The 23,492-nt window shown below is 39.5% G+C and overlaps 1 protein-coding gene across 1 annotated transcript; it reads right to left on the bottom strand.

Annotated features, from left to right (window-relative positions):
* Positions 1–1,109: 1,109 nt before the first annotated feature.
* Positions 1,110–20,804, bottom strand: olfml2a (olfactomedin-like 2A). Its single transcript, XM_010747179.3, has 8 exons — positions 20,501–20,804; positions 13,055–13,318; positions 12,271–12,378; positions 11,955–12,131; positions 10,282–10,528; positions 6,862–7,161; positions 6,463–6,648; positions 1,110–3,733 (listed from the first exon to the last, which is right to left on the bottom strand). The coding sequence occupies exons 1-8, from the start codon at positions 20,567–20,569 to the stop codon at positions 3,129–3,131; spliced, it is 1,956 nt and encodes a 651-aa protein (XP_010745481.1). The 5' UTR covers positions 20,570–20,804; the 3' UTR covers positions 1,110–3,128.
* Between the last annotated feature and the right edge of the window lie 2,688 nt (positions 20,805–23,492).

The following is a 23,492-nucleotide window of genomic DNA, read 5'->3' on the forward strand; positions in this document are numbered from 1 at the left end:
TGACCACAGTAGCCATGACAATACAGGTGTAAGGTCTTCATGATTATTCTGAGACACAATGAACTCATGCACGCTAAAAGACTACACTGAAATAAGATGTTTTTGTCTTGAACCTTTACAGCTTAAAATAAGTGTTACAGCATACAGGAAGACCTGTAACAGATGAGTACCTTGTATCTAGCTAAACATAACCCCAAATAAGATGAAACCGTTAATTAAGTCAAGTACTTTACTTGAATTAAGTCAAACAGCCTTGCATAGTCACCAATAGGTAATCCAATTTGTCCTTTTTGCAGTGTGGAGGACAGCATCTTCCTACATTAACCAAATTACTTCTTGAACATGAATGATACGGCTCACCAGTGCAGTTCCTGGCTTCCCAGTGGCATGTAACACAGGAACAAAGCCTTATATGCTAGGCACTTTGAGGACTTGAGGATACACGATGAAGAGGAGGCCCTGATGATATGAACAGGATCAATATGAGTCCTAATTTAGCAACAGGAGAGCCTTTGTGTTCGCCGTGAGGCGCTGGGACCTAAGCAGCATAGGTCATGTGAATTGTCAGTGTTCATCACCAAAGCTAGCGTGGACATCATTGTTCCATTACAACAACATGTCAACCTTTCGTGACAGAGTTCATGATTGGACACACCATTAGTGCTGTGCTCATCAAACCTACAGCCATGCCTTGTATTCATTAATGAACTTCATTATGTGGGCGTAAAGACGAGCACAGTGCACCGAGATGTTCTTTTAATAGAGAATTCAATAGAATAGGGGAGTTGATTTTCTTAAATGAGGACCACATGTGTGGACCTACCACACCCAGCATTCAGTTCTTGGTATATTTCAAGGTCTCCCTCCAGGATTGCATGACTTGGAGCTGAAGTACAAGAAATCCCCGTCCAAGGATTTAGGCAGCCATGCCCTTATTACCATGACCCAGGGCTGCTCCTTTTAGTGTATTTGGGGATTGAGATCAAACAGAGCATGGTAACCTTTACCCCAGAACTAAACACAGCTCATGAGAGCATTGTTATCCAGAAATCAGGTCTGAGTCGCTGGTTGGAAACCCTTCAAAAAGGTGGACAAGGCAAGTCCTGCTATCCCATACCATCCATTTATTGGGTCACTGCAGATTGACCTGTAAGGCTCACAGCAGACTTTCATAATGGGAATTTTATTTCATAGTATGCACACACAGCTGTGTTCAAGTGTTCTGTTACATTTCAAGACATCATTATTTATGTATAAAGACCTTGCAATTGAACAAATTCTTTTATTGTGATCAGTATGCCTTTATGAATAAACTTAACAAAACACACTTGTTAATTCAAGAACAGCCAAAGTAATGTGGTTGTGAATCATGTGCTGTAAGAGTTACCTCATATGTCTTAAAGCTTATATCCCATTATGTGCCTCACACAGTACTGTCAGCCATTGTCAAAAATAAAAACATTCATGGTTTATGGTGTCCATTATTAAAGATAGCACAGCCTGGTACAGTGCAACTTTCATATTAGACCAGACATGTTGTTTGGTAAAAATGTTCAAATACTCAGTAATTACAACAAATGTAGTGGTTATGCAAATGTTATTAACAATACAAAAACTGCATACTTTTATACAACATAGAAATATTACAAGATGAATGGGAAAAAAAACATTGTATGATATTGTCAAATGAATTCATGTAAATATTAAAACATTTGATCTTAAAATGTGTGTACACTGTTTTGTTTCAGGAGTTAATATTATATTCAAGACCACCCCCAAAACAACATCAGGAGGCTGGAATAATAATCAAAACAGATTCATGATCAAAGTGCTTGGTGATAGGATGGAGGCAACAATAGCTGATTTAGTTTTACAAACAATTCTCACTCCTGTGTAGGCAGAAATAATCTCATTGGTTGAGCTAAAGGTCCAGTGTGTCAGATTTAGGAAGCTCCATTTACAGATTATAGCAGAAATGGAACATAATATTCATAACTATGTTTTTTCATTAGTGTATAGTAATGCCTTAGAATGAGCCTTAAATCCTCAAATGTTGGGTTGTAGATGCCACTAAATCATACAAAACAGAACCTTGGTCCAGAACCTTGGTTCTGTTTTGTTTTCCCATTGGCAAATATTGTGGATAGCTCCTGGTACTCTTTCTGATATCACCTTGGTTGAAGTACTTGTACAATCGACTCTTGTCTTATAAATGTCTAAAAACCATGCATATTTTACGGGACAGTTTTGTGGAAGTTACCCTACTGTTAGAAACTGCATAGAAAATCCACATCCAAAGTCTTTGTTCCGTGTAAACTGATGAGCAGTTGGCACCTTGCATGGCAGCTAATGCCATCAGTGTATGAATGTATGTGAATGGGTGAATGAGATATGTAGTCTAAAGGCGCTTTGAGTGCAACTGGAATTCTTTCTCTCGTGTTTTACTGTGTAGTTGTTTTAGGAGAGGATCACTTGACATCAGTATGGGCAGGTATAAGGAATAATTGCAGCAACCAAGACCAAATTATGATAACATAAACTTATCTGATAGTTGAGAAAGATATTAAGGCCTGTTTGGAAAAGTATGTACTTATTGATGTGAGCCCATCTCACTCACTCAGATTTAAGTTTTTAGGTCTCAGAAACCATATACCAGATCAATCAAAACTGTGAGCTTCAAAATGCTTCCGAAATCAAAAAGTGATGTTACAAATGTCTAATTTAAACTAACTGTTTATAGCTATCTATATCTCTATCCCTATCTGTCTGCCTGTTAGCCAGCCTGCTGACATTTCATAAAGAAACATAAAAATAATAATTAAAAAAAATAATTCTCTTCTCTAAACTCTGTCAACTCTGTCCGATGAGCTTTAACTCAACCTGTGAGATTATTTCTGCAGTCCACTGTCCATTCTATTGACATATCCTACAGTCACATCCCAATACACATTTGACACATGTACTGTATGTTTGGTACACTGTGAGGTCAGGTGTTTCAATAGCATGCATTGGTAGTGGAAGGCTGGTGTAGGTTCATCCTTTGTCTTATTGAGTCCAATATGGCTGCTTCTAGGTTGTCAAATACATACATGTAGGTGCCATACTGGCATGTCTACTGTGAGCTGTGCTCACTGGTCGACAAAGTTAACCTGATATGTGAGCTGATGGCCATTGTCCCAGGCATACAAAACCTTCTCCTTGGGGTTGTAGTCAATCTGGGTGGTGTACGCATACTCATTGGTGAAGGGTAGGCGTGGGATGGCATCGGTGTTGGTATGGGTGTCATAAGCATAGTTCACCTCACCTTCCTTTTGGTTGTACACATTGACGGCGTACAAGACACCACAGATGATGAAGCAGTTCCCATAGGAGTTCCGCTTGAGACCTGTCCTCCAGGTTGTTTCCTTTTTCAACGTCAGGTCTCCAGGATCCAGTTTACTGATGATGATCACCTCTTGTTGGTTGTAGTCGTAGTCTATGGAAGGGTAGATCACCCAAAGGCCACTTTCGTCCACTGCGAAGTCAATGTCCGAGTGGCCTCTCCATTTCCAGGGGGTAGTGTCCTCATAAACCACATCATGCAGCAGTGTCCAGGCTGCCACATATCGCATCCTCAGATCATACTTGATGATGTTCTTGGTGAAAGCTCTGTTGTAGTAGAAGGCTCCGTTATAAACCACATGGCCTGTGCCTATCCAGTTGTAAGGCAGTTTGAAAAGATTGCTCCATCGGCCTACAAGAAACAAGATTATTATGTTAGCTTTAATTTTAGAAAGCATGGGTGAAACTCATTTCTCATTTTCCAATGAACACATTTTTTTGCACAAAACAGACCACTGTTTCACCTCTGATAAGAGTGCCTCCACCAAGGCCCATAACTTCCCATGTGGAAGGGTCCATTATCACCAGTGGGTGCTCCATTGTGGCACCAAGAAAAGCTAGACTATATTTAGTACTTTCTCTTTCATCAAACTTCAGCTACAGCGAGGCCACAAAAAAATAAGAGAATACTACAAAGTTTTGAGTTAAATTAATTAATTCCTGTATTGTTTTTTCAGTCACAGCCTGTTATGTAGTCACGTTCTTGTGTGCACACATTCATGAATAGTAACAAGTTCAAATATGTCAGCAAGATGGTAAGAATAGGTGAAATGATGGGTCAACAAACAAAAGAAGTGTGGATCAGGTAATCCCCTTTTTACCAAATTAGCTCTGGTTCTTCACTCAGTTCCATTTAGGATTAAAAAATAATCAAAAATAAAATATTCATATTAGAAATAAACGTCTTTCATAACAGTGGTATTAAGGGAGACGATTTTGAGAAACATTGATGAAAAAACTTGACTTGAAAGAGACTTGAAAGCAAAAAGCTGAAGGCTTGTGTTTTCATAAGATACCATAACATAAAACAGGTGCAAATTTGTAATAGTTGCAACCATGAATGCACATCCATGTGTTCATGCATTTACATAAAACTAACAAACACTTGAAAAATTATAGCCTCCCAGAGTGAAATTGTGGTCACCAAAAGATGTAGAATAGCCAGGCATAATATTTGAATATTATTAGAAAGAGCCTGGTCTCAGCTATGCAAACACTATTCATTTAACTTTGAAAGGAAACTGTTTAAATTCTGTTGCTTGGACTTGCAACTGATACGCCATTTCCTTATGATCATGCTTATGAGATTTGACTTGCCCCATAAAAGTGCTCTGCTAGACAATTCAGACAGTGAGGAGCCAACTTGTGGTAAAGCTTAGCTTGTAATTTAAAACATTTTAAATGATTAATGTGTTTGGTCAACCATGCAATAAGCAGGACATTATATAGCAAGCTGGTCACTATTGCAAAATAAAGTAAAACCTCAGGACGATCAAGACCCATTTGTGGTACTGTTGTGCTTAATTATCATTATTTATTATTATCATTTACTGATTATGAATTGGATACATTTAACAGTGTGTGTTCAAAGCTTATATTGTCCTTTTCATTGAGCCAATGACAGTGTTTTTACAATACCAGACTGTGTACACACTGGCTTCATGTGACAGTGACACAGTTTGTTTAGTAGTTCACTCCTGAACAAACACATTGTATACTGTGTCAGGTGTCATTTTCCAATCACATCCTTTTTGCTATCCTAACCTTCCAACCTCAGGAAGTCTGAATTAGGTAATGATAATAAATGGAAAGCCCGGTAAAGGACAAAAACAACGTGCAGTAGAACACCTCCCACCATCCTCATCCCGAAGGCCGGCCCACAATCTTAATCCCTCTCCACTGTGCCCAGTTCAAAGGAAAGGCCGAAGCACATGTCAGGGAACAGCAGGCATCACCGCCACTCCAAATACCTAGTCATCCGCACACAGCTGTGCGCTCACTGCACCATAGGATACCTCACATGTAAGTGTATTTAGAAAGCTCATTGTCCAAACACATCTAGATCAACAAGCCAAGTCCTACGATGGGAGATCATCTTAAATCTCTTAGAGAGTGTAATCCAATTCCTCACTTGATTTGGATGTGGAAGGAGTTGATTTTCCCACCCACTGGAGCCGTGAAACAACCGAGACCTGCATTCCACAGATCTCATCAGTCTCAAAGAGCTCAGTGGACAATCAACATGGATCAATGTCAACAACCTCAACAACGTTAGACCAATATGTTTTTGTAGATTAGAAAAAGATGTAAAAGTGAACAAGTGTGAAACAAAACTCAAAGCTGCTAACCCACCCAACAACATAAAACATACTGTAAAATATGTGTTAATATTGTGGCTGTAGTTATGGCTATTAATTAGGTTACCTTTGACTTTGGACCAAGTAAACATGCCTGTTTTTAATTCTCAAAAGGTCCTGATATTTACCAAATAGGCAGCAGAGGCAGACAGTGGACTTGCATGCCACCCAGATGCTCATGGCTAATTAAATAAAATGCACTTCAGACTATAAATGTTGATATATGGGCCATATCATAGCCAAACATGCACCTTCTTAAAAATGTAACTACATGTCAGGGCTACGGTAGCCCAAGAGCAGTCATCTTGTAAATGTATTTTCAGGTATAATTTATGATATTTGAGTCATTTCCTGAAATATATTTGCTGGTTTTCCCTCTGATCTCCTCCAGAGATACATAGCGGTGTGGGTGTAATGCACACTAAGGGCTATTGACAACTGTACTGTAAATGCCAAGCAGTGTCCATGAGTCCCTCCCTATCTGCCTTTTTACAGGTTTTTACAGGAAGCATGTTAATGGAGGACACAGAGGTGTTATATCATATGTGATACATTTGTTTAGTACTATGGACACCATGAAATCCAACACTGAACTAAGAATCAAAGTCTTAGATATCTATGGTGGTAAGCCTGTTGAACCCTTCCATAAAACATAAATACTGCTTAAGTGTAGGGCTAATGGCAGGTAAATGGGGCATTGTGAAAAGATTTAAATGAAGCACACCTTGCTTGAAGTTGTCCAAGTTACGGAACTCTACCAGGTTGTTGCCGTAGTAATAGTTTGTGACATAGATCTTAGAGTCTTTAGCCAGGGGGTCCTTCATCCAGGCCCCCTCATTGCGCCCATAACTATGCTGCTTTTCTGGCTGCTCAATGGAAGCGACAGTCCCTTCACAGCTCAGGATCTTCCCTGGAAGAATCAAACAGAACATTCAACATGTGTGCCTGGGAGAGAATGACTTGCATTGACATGGTCCTAAATCAATGTCACACTGATACATTTCACATTTTACATACATTTTGAACCTACATGTGTTTCTGCTGCTAAATTTGCCTCAATCACTGCAGTTACAACCTGCAACATAATACTGAGCTTTTTCACATGGAGCTATTTAACACATACCTGCTCTGTGGAGAGTGGGACGACTATTGTTGTTGGAGTTGTCCAGCATCAGCACAATGGTTGGAGCTGGTCTTTCATTAGCTGGTGCATGTTGTGTGGTTATAGTAGTGGTTGTAGTAGTGGTGCTGGTTGTTGCACTAGTAGTTGTGGTGGTGGCAGAAGGTGTAGTAGTAGGAACTTCAGTGGTGGCAATGGGTTCAGCCACAGTGGCCTCCACGGTTTCCAGGACCATTTCAGCTCCTCCATCCTCGGACTGGTTTTCCGTGATGTGATGGACCGTGTATGTTTTGCCAGAATTGTCTGGGAGGGAGGAGAGGATAAATAGAAGATAAATCGAAGAAAAAGTTAGTTAGCTAGTTTTTATTCAAAATACAACAAATCCTGTAGCAACAGAGAAGAGTAATACTGCACAAGCTGCTTCTTCTTGTGGTTAGTAACAGGGGTAGTATGCTGGAGACAGTATTGTGTGTCACTAGATTGTCTTTCAACTCACTTTTACAAAGAGTTTTGAAACCTTTCATTCACTGTACACTACATACAGTATGGATCCTTGACAGCGGGAGACTTTTAGTCTGCTGTGTTCCAGAAGATCACATCAAAGAAGGCACATTAGCAATGCAGCACACAGAGAAAACCAGCTTCCTCCCTTTTCTCTGAACCTCTTTCTTCTTTTTCCTCCCTAACCCTTTTCTGCTGTCTATTAGCTTAAACTGGTTTCTAGTAATACTGAGGCAGCATATTGCTTTTAACAAAGAGCATGTTATTACAGCTGCAACCTAGAATGATTTCATACAAGTGTTATGGTCTCGCTATGTTTGAATGAAATGCCTCTATTATTATCTAACAGACAGAGTTAATTTTATCAATGAAATGACAAAAAAACATTAATTTAATTTTTCCCACAATAACCACTAAAACTAAATAATAAGGACCAAATGTATCCGTTACACTCTACTCTGCTCTACTACTAGGTAACTGTTATTTTCTTGAGTGTCTTCATAAGGTTCTTTGTCTTTATAATGAGGAGTTTTTCTTCTGATAACCTTTGTGGCTAAGATAAGATTAAGAAGGGTCAGATTCCTCATTATGAGAGGACTTCCCAGAGATAACTGAACTTTCCCCTAGGCCAGGTGCAGGGCAGGATCTGTATAAATATAGTGTTACATTTCTTTCACTCTTGGTCAGACACTGTGTCAGACTCACATTGTGTGTGTAAGGACCTCTGACCTTTAAATTGAAAAACTTGAATGGTATTCTGTCTTTACACATTTTACTCATTGTATTCTCATCTCAATTTTTTAAATCTCATTTTATTGTTATTTTTCATTTCAACACTGTTAAATAAATACAAAAACACAATATTGGAGTAAGTTTGTTAATTTGTTCATCTTCTGTTGGATTTTCCTCCACCAATAAACATTGTCTTGTATTTTGCATTGTTATCTCTGTCAGTAATGTTCACTAATGTAATTCTTTAAAGGAAAAAGTTACAGATTTACAGACTTTATCTGTGAAAATTAAAATTAGAAAGTGGCAAGAAACAGCTGGGAACAAGAAAACAGCTGGAACACACTACTGAATGCACATGAATGCCTCTGGCTTAAGACTGTCTGTGTGTGCACATGTATGATCTTTGCATCTCACACCTTTTATGATGGCTTTTTTTCCAGTTTTGCCTCTAGAGGTGATCGGCATACATCGTATTTCCTAGTTTTGGAGTTCTATAAGTTCTAAATGCTGTTCCAGAGGCTTTGTTTTTCCTTTTTTTAGTCAAAAACACAACAAAATCTATCAAATTTCTGTTTTCTTAGTTACAGACTTCAACAGTATAGTTCCTTATGGTCTGTTTTATTGAATGCAACCCTTATTTTCCAAGCCAAACTAAAGACATGAATCTGTTGCATGAATCTGAACATGTGTACGACTATCACATTTCTGGTGTATCAAATGACTCTAAATATAGAATACATGAAAGAGGGCACTTAATTGTTATCAGGAGTGATATTCATCTGATTTCAGTAAAGCAGATGGGGCACACATTGTACTTCTTCTGTTACTTTACTTTGTTTTAAACTGTGATGAAGTGACACGTAAGTAGTTCTTGAGGGACCATGCCAGTTTTTGTCCAATCCTTTATGCATGATATTATCAACAATTTTCCAAACAATATCATAAGCTTTTAAGTTTATGAAAATTAACAAAGAAATATTGTATTTGCTTTTATTATTGTCAAAGTTGCATGGCAATGCAGGCATCAACCTGCATTTATTGCTGTCCAATCTATCCGATGGCTACAAAAGCCTTAATCTCTAAATGCATGTCTAAATGCATTCTAGCTTGTTGCAGCCAGATGGTTTCTGAAGTTTTCAGAATGGTAAGAGTAACATCAAACACAACATTTCCATCTGTGTCAATTTCTGCAAACGTGTCGCTTAACTCAGCTGCTCAGTTGAGAGGAACAGGAACAGTAGAAAACAGTGCTGACATTGGACATTTCTCAGTGAGATGTGTATCACTGTAACTACATTTGAAGAGGGATTTCAGAAAAAAGCATGAAGTTTTATTGACCTTCCCTTTATGAATAAAGGCATCCTGCATGCTGCTCTTTGCCAGAGATTATGGAAATGCAACTGACTGGTTTCAGTAATTTGACATGGGTGGCTGGGCTCGCTGAGGTTCACTTACACGGCAGAACACATGGTCTGACAGCATTATGTGCGTGTGCCCTGTGCAAACGCAGCATACCTATTCACTCATCTAGACTTAAAGAGGATTGGAAGGAGTCAGGAAATGTTTTCTCTGCACTGGAGAGGGTCCTCACACATTGTTGTAAGGAGTGAAGCTGTGGCATGTCATGGACATGGCAGCACTCCATTGACACAGCATTCCATCAGATCCACGTATTTTGCCAATAAAAGATTTGGATTTCCTGCTCAGTGAATGGGTATCAGCAATCCAGCCCTGCGCTGACTAGACCAGCTTTGCTAAAAACAACACCGGAATAAATCTTATACCGAGGGGACACTGTGTCACAGAGCAGTGGATTCCATGTTTTATTCCCTTGTTGCAGCATTATTACAGCCTTATCTCTTTGTGTAATCAACATTGTCAGGAAAACTTTACATCGCCCTCTATTGGAGACTAAATCCAGCTAAAGATCTTGACTCTTGTTCTCCGACTCTCTGGCTGCTGGCTGACCCTGATCCAGCAAAGTGCCATGTGGGGTCAGGTTAGATTGTTGAAGAAACGAATTTGGGTGATTTGCAACACCCAGACTGGATCAAGCACAGATGACTGCACACAGATGGGAGAGCAAACTCAGCTAAAGTGTGAGCACAATGTTTGCTTTAGCTCAGAGAGAGTGGATTTCTATGAACACGCCACTCTGCTGTGTCTCACAGTTAAGATGAAAACTCTCACCTCCTCTGTGTTCGTCCTCGTCACTCTTGGCAGCCTTGTAGTATGTGATGCCCCTTACCACGCCGGGCTGGTGACCAACCACCTTGGCTTTGGCCGTAGGGTCAGGCTTGACTGGCTTCACAGATTTAATGACCTCTTTCTTGGGCTTTACGACCTTTTCTTTGGGTGGTTTGGGTGGGAGTTTGGCTCCAGGGGCCTTTTTGTTTGGTATTTTTACAGCCTCCTTGGTTTTCTCATCATTTGTGTCCTGTAAACAAACAACAACATTCAGGTTATGCCAGGACACTAAGTGATATTGGCTGGAGGGTTATATATGTTGACTTAAACATAAAATGTGTTTAGCTTGTGTACCTTTGAAAATGACATGCAATAGGTCTATTGATAATGTCTCACAGTGTTTTTACTATATTATTGTGATATATTGTGATATCATATTTCTACTACTAGTAGTGTTAATAATGCCATTGTTATTACTACTCAAACTATTACTACTGCTACAAAAGCATCACTGCTGTGTTAACAGAAGGTCTGTAGTGGAGACTACTTGTGGGCCAAAAATCACAATCATTCAATATTCTTCACACTGTGTTTTATTTCTTATAGCTTTATTTCTTCAGCTATAATAACTACAGTTCTTTGAAATAGTTTGAAACTTTTTGAAACAGTAAGGAAACTTAAATGTAAATTTACCTAAATGTGTCATTATTTGCTAGAGTGAAGACAAAACCAAATATTTTAGTACCACGCTACAAGCTACAGCAATTCTTGTTGAGGCAGCAGAAACACGCTTTCAACACATTCAGCACACACAGAATAACATTAACATTCACTTGGTCATGTGAAAAAAATAGGTCCAATATTTACTCTCCAAGTAGCTCCATTTTGGTCTCCACCAGCTGTTGAGAGCAGTGTGAACCAAACCAAACCAAACCAAACCAAACCAATCAGTAAATGAGTGGGCCATAAAACCAAATAAAAGAGACACTAAAGCGAACTATAGAGTTGACAGATGCTACAGAATTTGGTGATAATTCTTTGAAAGTTACTCACTACGAGTGTCTCCTTTACTTACATAGTCATTTGATCCACTGTCAATATAAAACTATTTGAAGATTTAAAGGAATAGTTTGACATTTTAAGAAATATGCTTATTTGCACTCTGCAGCTAGATGAGAAGATCACTACCATTCTCATGTGTGTGCAGTAAATAGAAAGTACCTCAAGCAGTCAGTTAGCTTAGCTTAGCATAAAGACAAAAAACAGGTAGCTTGTCTCTCTCTAATGGTAAAAAAAAATCACCTTTAGAATCTAAAACCCACAATAACACAATATGCCATTCATATTTAATTTGTACAAAAACTGAAATCTAATAAAATATAATAGTTCAAATAATTCACAATACAATGTGATGTGCCAGATTTTCTTGGGTGAGGTACTGGTGGGTGGATTTTGACCAAAGACTGTAATAAGTGAGAGGAAACTGTCGACCGACCACACCGAGACAAGTCTGAGATAATGTCTTGAGACTGACACCTAAGGCTGAGATTGAAGCACTGACTAACAGCTGACTAACATCACTGCTAATCTTACATCTTTTAGTACAGCACTACCAATTACTTTTTGTTCTAATGCTAACTCGTGCACACAGAAAGACAGAGGATGTTTCTTCTAACCTGTGCTTTGCTCTCAGAGGAGTCTTTCTGCAGCAGCTGCAGGCTGAGGCTGGAGATCTCCTTCTTGATGCTCATCATAATGTTGGAGTAATTCTCATATCTCTTGAACTGGTTGGTGAGGGTCATCATGCTGTCCCGGACAAATTCATTGTCTCGTGTAAAGTTTGCCTTGATTGTCTGCAAGATAACAGCATCATTAAAGCAGGTATCACTGTCTATTAAATGACATAAGCTGGAATCTAAAAAAACACTTTTCAAAAACAGGTCTTCTAACATAATGACACAAGGAAGTATTTGAGTTTAGCTGTTTACCTACCTCTTCTAGGGTGTTCATCTGGGAAACCACCTTATTGATGTAGGAGTGGACTTTCATTAGGTCCATGCTGTAAAGTGTTCCCTCGAGGAGGTCTACCATGGATTGGAGCTGGTCATTCATGCCATGAAAGGAGAAGTACTAATGTTATTCACTATCTCCTGAACACAAACCTGACAGCTTAATGTGCCTCTGTTTAACTGCAGTAATAGTTTAAGTGCCCTCCGAAACATTTGCTGTGATTACCCTTATTGACATCCGCACACTGCTCAATTAGGCAGCTGGGTGCTCTTAGCCTGGGGTTCATTCAGAGTCCATCTTAATTAATTTAGACCTTTCCTTTTCAATGCAATCATTTCCTTCAGGGAGTTATTGGGTTAATCTATAGTTTAAAGTGGAGTCAGATCGAACATCTGGAGCTGCCTTTTGTTTCATATAGTACATAGCGTGCTTCTCCTGAAAAATAAAAGTGTGCCTTAGATATGTGCAGAGGCGCGCTGACGTGTTCAAAAACCATGTTTTAGATGACTAAATATAGTCAGCACACGAAGAAGAGAGATGAAGAATGAAAGGAACTGGAAGGACTTTCCTTTTACAAGCATGACAAAATGTATTTTTTGGTTCTCTTTCTCAAATTAGGAATTAAGAATGTGTAGTTCACATTGTAAATTAAAAGAAAAGTAAAAAATTGTGACAAACATAAAAAAGTATGATCATTATTGTTTCTGTTTGGAATTTCAGTTTTAATTTGTTTTATATAGTGTCTTTAAATGTCATCGTTCCTTACCTTTAGTAACTCTGGGGCCTGTTTCTTCAGCTTCTCCATCTTCCACTCATTCTCACACGGGTTGAGGGAGGACGGAGGGGCAGTGCATGAGCACTTACAGTCGGAACCTGAGCTAACTGTCTCCACCGTGTAGAAATCTTCCACACGCACACTGCCACTCCGCAGCCGCTGACAGGCATCCTTGCTTAGAGGCCGCATGATGCACTTACAGCGGCAGTCTGAACCCTCTGATGTCATCCGGACAGGCTCGGTCTCTCCAAAGATCTGGAAGAGAGAACTTGCCATTTTAAAATCCAAAGAAAATGTATTTTGAGTCATTTTTTTTGGTTTGTTGTCACTATATGTGTCTCTTAGATGCATGAAGTGGAAATGTCTCTTCATTTTGGCACTGTAGTAAATAAGCAGTTTTAGGGCTGAGCAATAATTTAATTTAATGTTTATCCAAATCCATAAAGTTTGAAGGCATATGCTGAACTGTGCTGCTCTTTCTTTCGCTGGCAAATCATGAGTTCTTTCACTCTTCTATTCCATTAGTCTAACTCCTTCTGCTGGACTTCCACGAATAATAAATCCATTTTTTATTGTAGGGAAGCAAAACAAGGCCAGGAAAGTCAAAGAAAACACGTGCTTCCCCTCTTTTGAATGTTAGCCGGTGAGACTCAGAGGAAAGCCTCAGACAAACATAACTCATAAGACTTCTGCATCACCAGCTGGCCTTTGGCTGCCATGTATGATGACAGAGCTTTGGCAGTCCATGGTCATGGCTTACTTAATAAACAGGAAGCAATGCATGGCAGTCTGAGCAGATATTCCACACTCTTCCTATGTGAGACAAGAGCAAGATGGCGTACAGTGGTGATAGCTTTCACACAAGAATTCAGCTACACAGATTTACTGCATAGTTGATGAAATGTTCAGGTGGTGATTGTGTGTTGGCAGACTGAGGTCTACTGAGAACTCTGGGAATTTCTTCACTTTGTCTAATAAAATCCACCTTCCCTTATTTCACAGTGAAAGGAGTGCTTCAACAACCAACTATCCAATTTGAGAAGAGTCTAGTTGAGTAACTCCCTGGATTAACATACTGTTTTTCTAACCCAAAACAAGAGGTTTTTGTGCCTAAAACTAGTGTGTCATATGCTGTTGTTTTTTTTTTATTTTGACTCAAGTGATATCACTTGAGGTAACTTATCAGGGTTTACACAGTGTCCCTGGAGACAAAATAGGCTTTGTACAACATTTTCACAACTTTTCACATACATGTGCAATAGTACAATGGGGACATTTTTTTTTTTTTTTTATTATTTTACATGCATTTTAACCCTGAACACGCATACCAGGGCTCATAGACATGCACACATACCAGGGCTCATAGACATGCACACATACAAGGGCTCATAGACATGCAATGTGGAGAGAGATGGTGGAGTGATGGGCAGCACCCCAGAGCAGCGCCCAGCGAGCAGTTGGGGGGTTCAGTGCCTTGCTCAAGGGCACCTCGGCAGTGCCCAGGAGGTGAACCAGCACCCCTCCAGCTACCAGTCCACCTTCTGGTCCATGCTAGACTTGAACCGGCCACCCTCCGGTTCCCAAGCCAAGGCTCTATGGACTGAGCTACTGCCGCACAACACCAAACAGACCCTGATGTGAACAGTTCTCCTTTAAAGTCTCAGTCTAATAAACCCTTGTCTGACACTTTAGCACCCACCACAAAGATATTTAAGGTTTATTTATAAGGTTTCACTTGTATCCTAGTATCAGTCAAGCTTAGTTCCATCAGTTGGAGTCACTGCTGTTGGATCATGTGTTGGAGGAGCTCTGGACCGTCATATTTCCTTGTGAGATTTAGGGACCTCTATAAAATGCAGGATGGGTGCACATGTGGTATCACTTTTATCAGGAAGAGAGTTCAGCAACACAGAGATTCTTCATAAATAGGCTGTGGTCCTGTCCTCAAGTGACTGAAGCTGAAATGCAGGATGCTAAGTGTTTTTAAAAATCTGTCTCTTAGGAGTCACAGAAGAGCTAAATTAAATTCCTGAAAGTGAGTGACGTAGGTAGGTAGCCAGAATTGTGGCTTTGTGATTTGGTTATGTTAGTTTTATATTAGTTAATTGATTTCCATAGTTACAATTATAACAATTTAGGAAGTCCAGGAAGTAGCATGGCAGCAGCTGAGGTAGGAGTGGTGAAGGAGGTGGTGGCTCATTAGTAAAGGAATGCAGGCTGAGTGATGGGGGAAGATGTGGTGGTATGGTGGGGGGTGGTCTAATATGGGGAAGGACTCCTGTGTGCAGAACCAGGCCAATCCTGACCCATGTCAAGCGAAAAGGCAGCAGGTTGACAAATCCTACAGCCACATGAAAACAGAGTGGATTAGCAGATTAAACTTCTTTAGCAGAGGCTATGCCTACAGGTCCGCTGAGCTGCATTGTTCAACCCCAGCCAAACACTGACTGCTGCATAGCAACATTAGCTTAAGTTGCTTTAAATTGGAGAAGTCAGAGAAATTCCGGCCAGATTTACTTTGGTGCTTCATGTTTTGTCTAGTCAAGAAAGACTAAACCATTAGCTTACAGGCTTTACCGCAGAGCACCTTATCATGACCGTCCAGCATCTCATGCCAAGCTGACCTACCAGCATAAGAACAGGCAATACAATTAAGAGTGCTAATAATTAAGAGAAGAGTGTTGAACACATGCTTTGACCTCTCAAGTGCAGTCAAGTTTCAGGTCAAAAAGAATACAGCTAAAACGTGAACTTATGTCTGCACAATCGGAGGAAAAGAGCTGGCATGCCACAGGGGCCCCCATTAGATCAGCAGCCACAGCCTTTAACGGCTAACACACCCTGACAGTGATGAAGTGAAAGCCCAATTGTGCTCGCTATTAAAAAAACACAAGATGTGTTTTACACAATGGCTGCTGCATTTGTAAGTTGATGTAGTCAGTGTTTCAGTAGCACAGGCCAGTCGTATCTGCAGCCTGGTTCGTATAAACAAGGATATCCTCTGCTTTTAGTTCTCTGCCAGCTGGCAATCACAACCGTGATAACTGTGTGGTGAAAAAGGCAGACAGTGCAGGTATCCTGTGGCAAAGCTTAAATGTTCAGCTGCATGCTTCAACCTTCAAACGCAAATATTAGTACCGTGGTTCCTGTTATGACCCGCAGCTAATTCAAACACCCCCCCCACTCCACTCCTTGCCTTTTGAACTATTTTCCCACAAATGCAGAAAAAGGCAGCGTTAATACTAATTCTCATTAGTCTTAAGCCCATCAAGCTTGCGATTCTAAAGGATGGACTATCCCTTTAAAAAATCCACATCATCTCCTGTCAAGGGTACTCAAGACCAAAACCGGGGTCCACATTCCAGCCTTAAGAGTCAGCCTGATTTTTAATCTAATTAGCGCTGCTTATGATACAGTCTTACTGTGCCACTGTAAAGATTAACTTGGAACAAAGGGGGAATTCTATTAAAGCCCTCAGTCTGGAGATGAAACATGAGGTCAGCAGCTCAGACTATAAACAAAAATCGCTGGCATTAGCACAGGGATGTTAATTAGCTGAACATAAAGTGTATCAACCACTCTCTGCTTTTCGGGGTACACATCTACATTCCTGCTGCTGTTTGTGTCCAGGCGCTCTCTTCACAGTCACGACAGCACATTGTGACTGTTATACTATAAAAGGGCTTAATGAACGACTTATGAGAAGTTTCCTTTCTTGTCATGTTAAAATCCTTTTTTTCATTCTTTTTTTTTTGGACACATTTGCACAGTTCATTTAGTTCCTAACAATCAAATCAGTCTGCTTTCTGGATGAATCAAGCTGACAATGTGCCCCCTAATAAAATCCACCATACTATAATAATCCATTCATAAGCACAAAGAGACATTTACTCATTATTAGCGTGTGTCTGGTGGGTGGAATGACGGATGTTGCCAGTGGCTTTTCCCCAAATGTTTTGTTACAGCAGATGTTTATGGGAGCTGCAGAGTGTACCACTGCTCGGTCAAACATTTTGCATTACATTTATCCATTTATTTAGCCAACAAACAAAAAAATGCAAAGTTCAAACTTCTGGTGGGTCGTGTCATGTTGATGACAGTTGATTCATTGAATTGTAGCTGGTGATGGTGGTATTGATTTCATCTACTTTATTTACTGATGTGTAGCCTCATCAATAACAATATATTATAATTCATTAGCTGATTTATATTTTGTAAATAGGTAATATGGACTGTATGCATCATTTTCTTTCATCTGACACTTATAATATTCAATAAAATGAATTAATAAAGTTAAATAATGTATAATTTAACCAATTTTTTCATTAGAGTAAATAACCAACATAACCAGATCACAAATACAAGATATACATACAAAATGGCTCTATGTCACACAAAGACATGTGTTCTGTTTGTGCTGCTCATAAGGGTTGAATACATTTTATAGTTTTTAGTTTACTGTACATGCATGTGTGAATTTCAGGGTTTTAAGCTTAGTCTTTTAAAAAATGACCTTATGGATGTCATAATTTATTCAGAGCACAGCCTGGCACAATGTCCCAGACCTGTAAAAAAAATCTGCCTTTCATAAACCATACAAGAATTAGGAGGTATACTGCAGACAGAGAGAGGGTAAAGCTGAAGTATATCTGTGATCGTAAATCTTCCTCTTTAAGGATTAAGGGATCTGCCTAGAGAAAAGAGCCCAAACTGTGAAAACATTACATGTCTGAGAAAAAAAAGAGGCCAACAGTGCTTTCAAATGCAGAATTTGGGAACATGTGGGGAGCAAATGGGTCAGTAATAAAAACAAGGCTGTGTTGAAATGTCTTGTGATAAGATTTTGGGTGACCTGCAGGTCCTTCTTCATCTCTTTTCTTTCTAAACATGATTTGCTACGGATCCCTGTAATTCACTGACAACAAATGCAGCTTTTCTGAATGGTTATACAGCACACTGTATTTTAACATACACACAGATTCATTTAATGTTGGAACTTTAAATTAGTTGTAATGTAATCAATGTATTGTTCAAGGGTCAAAATCATGTCTGAGGAAGCTAGAAGTCATCTGCACAATCTGTGGAGAACAGTCTAAAATATGATGTATAACATCCATGTTGACCATTCTGAAAATAAGCCAACCAAGGGCAGACCTGTGTGAAAGCCTGGTCATGTGCAGGTTCCTGCACCTGGGCTGGGTGGTAGATATTGGCCCTTTCGCACTGACACCGTTGATACCAAAAGCATTTCCAACAGTGTGCAGCTTTGTTTTAACCACAAACAGGGAGACTTGACAGACATCCCCAATTAAATGAAGTCATGTTGACACAACATGGCATGACAAAATGTTATTTCATGAACACTGTGTGCAATCATCTAAGCCTACAAGGCACCTCACAGCATTTGTAAGTGAATACATGCTTTATCATCAGGTCTCTGCTACTGTGGGCTGAGCATCCCAGTCTGCTGTCTTTCTCTAACCCCCAGTTGACCTTGCACTGATTGTACTCAGATTTGTTTGCCACCAAAACATGAAGCAGGTGCGCAGGCTGGTTCCCACGCCACTGTCTGGTGCCCCCCATGCCCTTTTCCAAGCAGACTTTGTCTCTTATTAATGCCAGTGCCATCAGTCTGGCTGGAGACTATGGCTGTGCTACAACAAGACTGGAGCTGTGACAGTGCTGCCTACTATACCATTATATGTAGAGATAGAAAAAGACTAACAAACAAACAGACAAACAGACAAACAGACAAACAAACAAACAAACAAACAAACAAACCATTTACTTTAAAGAACTCTGACCCGAACTGATTTCAATGTGATATCTTTGTCTATTTAATCATTAATATAGAAACATATACTATATATAATAAATAATATAATATATATGTTTTATATTTTATTTGGTGCATTGTTGTTTTTATTTAAAATACTCTTGTGGGGGCATTTTATACCTTTCTTAATGGATGGATAGTAGATAGATGGCAGGAGAATCTGGGGAACAAAATGCGACAAAGGTGCCTGGATAGACTCATCGTCGACATGTTAAACCTGTAGACCACCCGGTATTCTGCACAATTTCAGCAGTAAATGACATGCTATACAATTCTCTTCTATAGCTCATCTTACTAGACTTATACTACATGACCAAAGGTATGTAGACAGTCAAACATTCCAGCTATATGTGATGGTTAAATATGGGCATTATTGGGCTTCACTCTCCTGGTTTTTAGCCTCTCTACCATATGTTGGAACCTGGCTGCAAGGATTCATTCCCATTCAGACTCAACAAAGTCTAAACAGCTGATGTTGGGTGATAAAATCTGGCTCACAGTCTACACGAGTATCACAGATACTTTTCATCGCGAAGGTGCTGGGATGTGGTTTGAGGTCAGGGCTTTGTGCAGGACAATCATGTTTCTTCACACAAGACTAGAAAAATCAAAAGAAAATTTATGGAGCTGTTTTGTGGACGTTGTCATGTTCAAACGGGAAAGGGACAAACACAAACTGTTGAGAGCTGGAAGCACATTATTGTCTAAAATATATTTGTAAGCTGTAGCATTAAAATTTCCATTCACTGGAACGACACGGGCCTGCAAAGACTTTCACCACTACTCACACCACCACATGCTGTTATTTTCACCGTCTTATAATTAACCGAGCTGCAAACACTGCTACTACTGCTACTCTGAATGCTACTACTACATCCTATCAGTATTACTACTAAGACCACTATACTGCTGCATTTGCTGCTGATTTGGTATCTGATTGAATCCAGAACAGACAACTGTTGACCGTTGCACACCATACTTGGCCAAAAATATGCACAGAGGCTCTGGTCTTCATACATAATGTGAACTGTATGTGTTTTTATCTTCTAGTGGTGTGCATGTGTGTGCGTGTGTGTGTGTGTGTGTTTGTGTGTGTGTGTGGAGCTGGATTAGGTTGAGGGAGAGTGAGGGGTTACTGGAGTCCAGCAGCTGTGCAAACAGGGGCAGCCAGATATTACTGTTACCCCACTGAGTGCCATCTCTCCCACACTCTGCTGGCACCAGGCCTGCACACTCTGGAGGTATTATTACATGAACCTATTGTTACTCAATGTCACACAAAAGCCCTCATTGGGAGGATTACCTCCAATCATAAAAAATGACACATAACCTTAACCATCTGCCGGCTTTAGACAGGAAATTTAAAGGTCTGGCTTGGGGAAAATGTTGGGTATTGGTCAAGTCACTAATTTGTGGCAGAGGCACCATGACACGGAACATGAAGCACCTAATAGGCGAGGACTAAGTGGAGGCTGGGACACTTATAACAGGATCTGCTGTGATTAAACACTGACCATCACTGAGTCTGAACAACTACAGCACTGATGCCTGGTGACCCTGGAAGTGAACAGGACTAAAACTTTTCGGTCTTTTTTTCTTACCTTGCTCTGTGAGGACGCATCCTTACACAAAACCAGCAGACAGGCGAACAGATTGGTGTATCTCCACATTTTCTCTCCTCAGTGTCTAGGCGTGAAATTCAAAAATCCAAAGCGGCAGTCACTGCATTCGGTCCAGAGAGTAAAACAACCTATTTTAACTCCATCTCCTCTTCACATAGGGAGGATCATATAGTGTGTGTGTGTGTGTCCGTCTGACTGGATGTATGGATGGTTCGCGTGTGTGCTGTTTAGTGCGCCCTGTCTGCACCGGGCGCTCCCCCCTCAGTCCCGGCGCACAGTGTGCATCATCTGTCATCCACGGATGGGAGGGGTTTACGCACAGACAGTGTGTACTCAGTCCGTACAGGACGGATGAGTTTGATTAATACTACTACTACTACTACTACTACTTCTTCTACTACTACTACTACTACTACTACTACTAATAATAATAATAATATAACATAAAAATAATAATATTAACAACAAAAACAACAACAACAATAATAATAATAATAAAATAATAATAATAATAAGAAAACAAGAAATTTTATGGAGCGTTTTGTGGACGTTGTCAGTCAAACAGGAAAGGACAAACACAAACTGTTGACAAGCTGGAAGCACATTATTGTCTAAAATATATTTGTAAGCTGTAGCTAATAATAATAATAATAAGAATAATAATAATAATAATAATAATAATAATAATAATAATAATAAAAATAAGACAAAGAAGAAGAAGAACAACAACAATAAGAAGAAGAACAATAATAATGCAATTGTTGTTTAAATTAGATATTATTTTAAATTCTATATGGCTCTTCTAACCATATACAGTATAGCTTTATATATTTTCACACACTTAACTAATTCAGTGTCGCTCATTAAACAGTGGCACCATAGAAGTGCTAATGGGTAGAAATGAATGCCGTGTTAGAAATGTGAAGGGCTTTTGGCGCCATCAGCTGGACAATGATTCACTTGAAAGTCCTGCGATGTCCCGGGTTATAAGAGACTGGACGCAAAGGCAGTGCGTGCAGAACACCAAACAGATCATAAGAAACGTGCACACATTTCCAGAAAATGGTGTAGTTTCACCGAAAACTTGTTTGGTAATCTTGATTATAAAGAACACAATAAGGGCATTACTCAATTTTAGATCTTAATCATCTCAGTTGTGTGCTTCAGCCCAGCGCCGGTCCTGGCCACATTTGCGCCCTGGGCGAAAATGTGGCCGCAAATATGCAACATGTGCCCGAAGCACACAACTGAAAGCATTATGCTCTAAAATTAGATTTAGAGTAATGCCATTATTATGCCAAGTGATATGGGGCTTTATAATCAATATTACCAAATAGGTTTTCAGTGAAACCAGCTGACACACAGTAGGCCTGGAGCTGCCTGACTGGAACCTTGTGGAGAGGAGCAGAGACTCACAGAGAGTCACAGCAGGCTGTAGAGACATCTGCAGGACATAAAGAGAAACACACGAACCTAATCTGTCCTCACAGCACTGACAGGATTCATCATCATTTATTTCAAACGCCGATATTTCTGTGATAGGCTGTGTAATCACATGGTAGATAATAGTCGATCGTTAGATTTATCAAATATTTATGAATTATAACTAACTTAGTTTCTGTGTGGGTAAGACACTATTTGCAGCACTGTATCTTACAGAGCATACTCTGTAATATACAGTGCACATACAGAAGCACATTTATTATTACAATTATTATAAATGTGCTTCTTTTTGGATATAAGTATACATTTTGTATTATACACATTGTCAAGAAGGGATCATACCATGACACATGACACCACTGATCTAAACTGCTCTTCGATCCTAAATGTGTTTTTTTGTTTGTGCATTTTATAGTAGTAAAAAATATCGAGGCGCACGCTTCTCCACACGTTATATGCGTGATAGATAGATAGATAGATAGATAGATAGATAGATAGATAGATAAAGATACTTTATTGATCCCGAAGGAAATTAAGGTGTCCAGCAGCATATACATGTAACACAAAACACAAAACCAACATATCAGCACAACAACAGCAACAGCAAAAACGCATAGCACATTGCACAAAAACAACACATCCAGCCTATCAGTCATTGCACATGCCCTGCATACATACATACATTCACTCAACTGTCTTCCAAAAACACCAGGTAGTAAAATGTCATAAAAATAAAAAAATGTCATACTAGTAAAATGCCTGTCATGGTAATGAATAAATAAATAAATATTAGTGCAAAACAAGGTAATGATTGGGGGTGGGATGTGGTGCACGGTTTTGAGAAAGAGAAAGAGAGGTAAGAGAAGAGAAACACGTTACTTTACTAGTTATTGCACAGTAATAGTTCAGTTATTGTCCGATGAATTAATATTGCACGTCAGCTATGTAGTCGGTGTGTGTGTAGCACTTTTTGTGAGGCGTTGAAAAGCTGTATGGTCATGGGAACAAAGGACCTACGCAGTTACAGTCAGAGACAGCAGGATTTATTTATCTATTATAGACCTCACCGTTCATTCTGTTTATACCGCCAGATATACACAATGAATATATTTCTATATTTGCCATAATTATTTATACTGTTTATATCTTTTAGATTTGAGGTATTCTTCTTATATCATTTAACTTACATGTATATATTTCATATTTCATGTTATTTTTTATTGCCGTCTGCACCCAGGGATATGAAGGAAACACTATTTCAATTCTCTGTATGTCCTGCACATATGGCAGCTTTGACAATAAAGTTGACTTAATTAACAAACTTTGGCTACCTGGAAACCTTCATCACCCTCTACACTGTGACAACAGCACAGAAAATAAATGTTAAAGGAAATAAAAACGAAAATAAAAAGCTAATGCTGCTATTCAGAATTCTTTGTGGTCAAACGTGTGTGCTTTGGCTAAAAGCTGCTGGCTTCAGGCTACGTTTAGTTTTCCACACGTTAGTGTGACCACCAGGGGGCACCAC

This window comes from Larimichthys crocea, chromosome III, assembly GCF_000972845.2.
Source record: "Larimichthys crocea isolate SSNF chromosome III, L_crocea_2.0, whole genome shotgun sequence".
In the NCBI taxonomy this organism is placed as follows: domain Eukaryota; kingdom Metazoa; phylum Chordata; class Actinopteri; family Sciaenidae; genus Larimichthys; species Larimichthys crocea.